The sequence below is a fragment of the Haplochromis burtoni genome, unplaced genomic scaffold, assembly GCF_018398535.1.
Source record: "Haplochromis burtoni strain Fernald_Lab_line unplaced genomic scaffold, NCSU_Asbu1 Contig_309, whole genome shotgun sequence".
Taxonomy (NCBI): Eukaryota; Metazoa; Chordata; class Actinopteri; order Cichliformes; family Cichlidae; genus Haplochromis; species Haplochromis burtoni.
In genome coordinates, this window is record NW_024582670.1 from 395,631 (window position 1) to 400,244 (window position 4,614).

At 38.9% G+C, this 4,614-nt stretch overlaps 1 protein-coding gene across 2 annotated transcripts in view; it reads right to left on the minus strand.

The window, feature by feature from the left end:
- Positions 1-2,202: 2,202 nt before the first annotated feature.
- Positions 2,203-4,614, minus strand: part of LOC102303921 (lethal(3)malignant brain tumor-like protein 4) — a 22,314-nt gene continuing 19,902 nt past the window's right edge. For both annotated transcript variants that reach the window (XM_005941264.3, XM_014339708.2), the window contains 3 exons: positions 3,285-3,445; positions 3,069-3,131; positions 2,203-2,980 (listed from right to left, as the gene is read on the minus strand). In XM_005941264.3, coding sequence (XP_005941326.1) covers positions 2,798-2,980; positions 3,069-3,131; positions 3,285-3,445 — 407 coding nt within the window. In that variant the 3' untranslated portion in view covers positions 2,203-2,797. The remainder of the gene's footprint in view (positions 2,981-3,068; positions 3,132-3,284; positions 3,446-4,614) is intronic.

Consider the following 4,614-nt stretch of genomic DNA (forward strand, 5'->3'; position numbering starts at 1 on the left):
CAAGGAAACTCAAAGAAGTCCAGATGCTTTTCTTTCCCAGCTCCTTAGACTATGATGACCTGGATGACTAAGAACCTTCACAGACGCTTGTATGAGTATTTACTGATCTACTGAGAGTTTCCTAAACAACCATCTACAAGGTTAGCAGAGAATGGTCCAAAAAATAGAAAATTTCGATGTTTCATGCTTTGATGGGACTGTCGATGTGATTTGGCACTATGTAAATAAAATGGGTTATAATGCCCGTGAGATTTGCCACACTGCTTTTCCCCACTTTTGATGAGAAGGTCAGAAATTGGTTAAAAGTAAATCAGAGCTGCAGTCATATAATAAACAATAAACCCACAGTTATTCATATTTTATCATTTTTTGATGGATCTTGATCTTATTAACCTCTTCTTTCTTACACTATACATTGTATTTTTCTTTAGTTATGCGTATTTATGATAGTGTGTGCAGAGAGGCACACATCACACACACTGTCTATAACACATAAAAACATTGGCTGGTCTGAAGAGTCTTGATTCCTGCTGCGATACTGGTCGGGTCAGAATTTGAAAGCATGAACCACACACTTCGGGCACACTGGGCACAGTTTAAACATCACAGCCTACTTGGGTACCGTTGCTGACCATGCCCATCCCTCCAGCTGTCAGAAGATAATGCATCATATCACAAACCTCAAATCAATTCATGACCTCCATAGTAACCAGATCTCAATCCAATAAAGCACCTTTGATATTTGGTATAATGGGAAAATTGTATCACACATGATCCTGAAGAAAGCCTAGTGTTTTCCTGTTCTTGCTGGATACAGGATTTAAGGAGCTCTACTCCTACAAAGTCAATCAGTGAAAGATGACGAAAACGCAACTTGCTGAAATATATATATGGGTTCTTCCTTGTGCAAATGAGAGATCACAGCACACAGACCAGATCAGAAGCTTTATTGGTCTCAACAAATACTGACAAACAGCAAAGAGAAGTTAGACAAAGGCCCTAATATCAGCCCACTGTTGGAAACATGAAAATACCCGCCTGGACCTGTTACAGTGAAAACCTGAGGAAAGCTGTTGTGTAAACTAGAATTTGCAAACTCAAAGTGTGCAACAGACCACTGCAGGCCAGGATATGCTGATCTGAGTTAAGGTCTACAGCTCAGCTCCTGCTGCGCCATCACAGAGGAGAAGAGGTCAGAGAGAAGCGAGACGAACTGAAGTACAAATCTATAGATCTATGGTTACTCTAAAATAAAACTCTATACAAACACGGTAGATAACAAAACAGACTGTAACACGAGAGAATAAAATTATAAATATAGACTTTGCAATTATTCCAAAGTTAAAAAATTTCTTCTGAAAATTCAGAGTTATTGAACAGTTATTTTATTGATTGTTTTAGAGACGCAGCCAATTACACATTTCCACAACCTGACAGATCCCAGCAGAGGTGGCAGGATGATGTTAAAAGTTAACAAGATTAGTAATGTAATGAGGAGAGAGCACGTAGTACTGTGATCATGGTAGAAATCTGCTGACTGATGAGGCCTGAATGAAGACAATGGTTTTGTTCATCTCAGCATGGCGTTGCATCTCATCAAGACACTGCGAAGTCAAGAAGAAGTCTAATAAAGTTCACCCCAAAATCAAAAGGACATGGACCTTTGGTCTCTAGGGCTACGTGTGCACGCAGATGCAACTTACCTAGTTTTGGAGACCTATGCAAACATCTCCATGAATAATATCTGTTTATGTAATTTTGGGACTTTTGATGATGTATTTTGTGTAATACTATTTTAGAATGTTCATTTTTCTCTTTTTTGAAACTCTAATGCCATTCTGTAATTAGGAGAGTTTTCTCATAACACTGTAATGATGTTTAAGATTTTCTAGGAATTACAGGTTTTGATTTTTACACACTCAGCACAATGATGAGACTCGTGTTAATTATGGAAACCTTTTCAGTAAACCCGACTTTTGTCACTGTGAGACCAAAATGCAGTTGTGAATGTTTCAAATAAATGTCTGAATTTTTCTTTTCTTCATGTGAGGAATAATTTCTGTCATGTTTTTAACTCTCTTTCGTGGAACCACTGCTTTGCTAAAATCAATGCAACACTTTTTGTTCACAGAACCCTTTTCTTACAATAAAAATCTGTTGATAACTTACGTTTGCATTAGAGGACAAATAAAAGGACTTGACTCTGAGTAGCGCAGTCTGTTTAATGTTCTGATGGGGCCTTTTTTAATTTGACATGTGTGTTTTGATTTTTTTCCCTGATATCTTAACATTACAGGTAAATATGATCAAATAAAGCAACTTGGATCAGATAACGGTGAAACTACTTCCCAGGACTGATTTACAGATAAAATAACAAAACGGAGAAATCTATCTCAAGATGTTTTGATGCAGATTTTTTTTTTGAACATCTCAGACAATCAACTGAGCACAGCCATGTTTCCTGGCAGAACTGCCACTGCTGATCATACAAGTTGTAAGCCCCACTTAAAGCTTTGCCTCCAGTTTTTAGTTCACCTGAATAAAGCTGTGCCCCATCCAAAGGGCAGTTTCCCTAAGTGACGGTTGGTTGTTTTCACATGAAGTGATAATGATGACAGTAACTGAATGTCGAAATGACGTCACAGGACCTGCCAACAGAAAGGTCACTGTAACGTCAAACAAATTCAGGTGACAACAGGATGGAAAACATGGCTCGTCCGGATCAGAGAATAAGGGGTAGATGCCATGGTAATGGGGTCTATCAGGTTTGGATTTGGTCAGTTACGAGCTGCAAATGTCAAGTATTGGTATGCTCAACATGTGATTGGCTCCTATCCTTAGCATGTGATCGGCTTCTGTCCTCAGCGTGTTTGAACATCAGGATGGAATTGTAGATCTTGAGGGCAGGGCCGAGTTTGATTGACATAATCCGGATGATGTCCCGCTGGGTGAGCAGGAGGAAGGCCCGTCCATCAATTTGCTAGAACAGAAGCAGGAACAGATCAGATCATTGCCACTGTCACGTCATTAGCTCTACACCACCAGATCATCTCGTCCGGTCATCTCACCTCGTCTCTGAACTGTTTGGCCTGTTCCTCACAGCCGGGGAGAGACTCTATGAAATCTGACACCTTAGAGGGAAAGAGCGAAAAAAATCCATTTGTCATACATACAGTCAGTAAAATGTGTCCAACGCAATGTACGTTAATACAAATAAATTGAATGAGCACTCTTATTTACTATTAGTGAACTACATAGCTGCAGCATCTGTTTCGCTCTCTGACCTGTTGGACGCTCCAGTGTTGGACAGTCTCAGCGTGGACTCCTGCGACACCTGGCAACAATTTGCGGTGTTGCTCCCAGCATAGTGACAGGTCGCGGCTGGGCTGTGCTGACATGGCTGAGAGGAAGACAGACTGGTGGAGGGCGGCCTGCAGACTGGATTCTAGAGGTCAGAAACACCAGTCAATGACAACCACACGGCAAAACCTCAACAACAAAAATGACAACACCTTAGTACCAAACAGCAGTGGCTTCATAAACAAACACAACCAATAACAGTGAGAACAATTTTAAACTCCCCAAATATAGAAATCTCTATTCAGTGGTGAAAGCAACCAACAGGGGAGTGAACAGCAACATTGATTTACAATATGAAATGTTAATGTGGTGAGACGTCATCCACAAACACTGTTTTTCACAGTGAAACACTGCGAGACCAGCAGAAACCCCGCAGAGACCTGCCACATACCAAATATGAACTTATTTAATATGTGGAGAGTCAGCAGGTCTCACCACTAAACACTAAGATGGGCATCACGTGATCCTGATCAATCAGCCGATTGGTAATTGGAAAGACTCGGATGTCCTTTACAGGATTAAGCACACAGAGAACAACTAAAACAGCAGCTACCATGGTGAAATGTTTCCATAGAAACAGCCACCTTATCTGCCTGCTGTTTCCATGGAAACAGTGAAGAGAGCAATGTTGTTTCCAGAGTGTGGATGAGTTTATATGTCAGTGACCGCTTCCACCATCACAAACAGCAGCGTTGTAGTTTCACCTTTTTTATGCCACAAAACAGCTGGAACACATCCTGTGATGCTGCAGCTGCAGATATGTCACACCTCACTTTTATTTCTGAAACATATGTGTCTGCTTTCTGTCTTATATGTAAACTCATATTCAAAAAGAGGGGCTGATGCATCTGAAGCTGTGTGCTAACTGACCCTGACCTGAAGAAGTTCAACACATAAAAATCAGGTATTATCAATGACAGATTGCATTTTATACAGGCTTAGGCTGATTTTAATCTAATTTCAGGCTCATTTTAAGCTTGATTATAATAATAATAATAATAATAATAATAATAATAATAATAATAATAATAGTAATAGTAATAATAATAATAGTAATAGTAATAATAATAATAATAATAATAATAATAATAGTAATAATAATAATAATAATAATAATAATAATAATAGTAATAGTAATAGTAATAATAATAATAATAATAACAATAATAATAGACACATTTTTATATTGACTGGTTGATAATTTCTTATTAAATCACAGAACCTAGGGCAAGGATGTTGTAGAGCTTCTGTGTC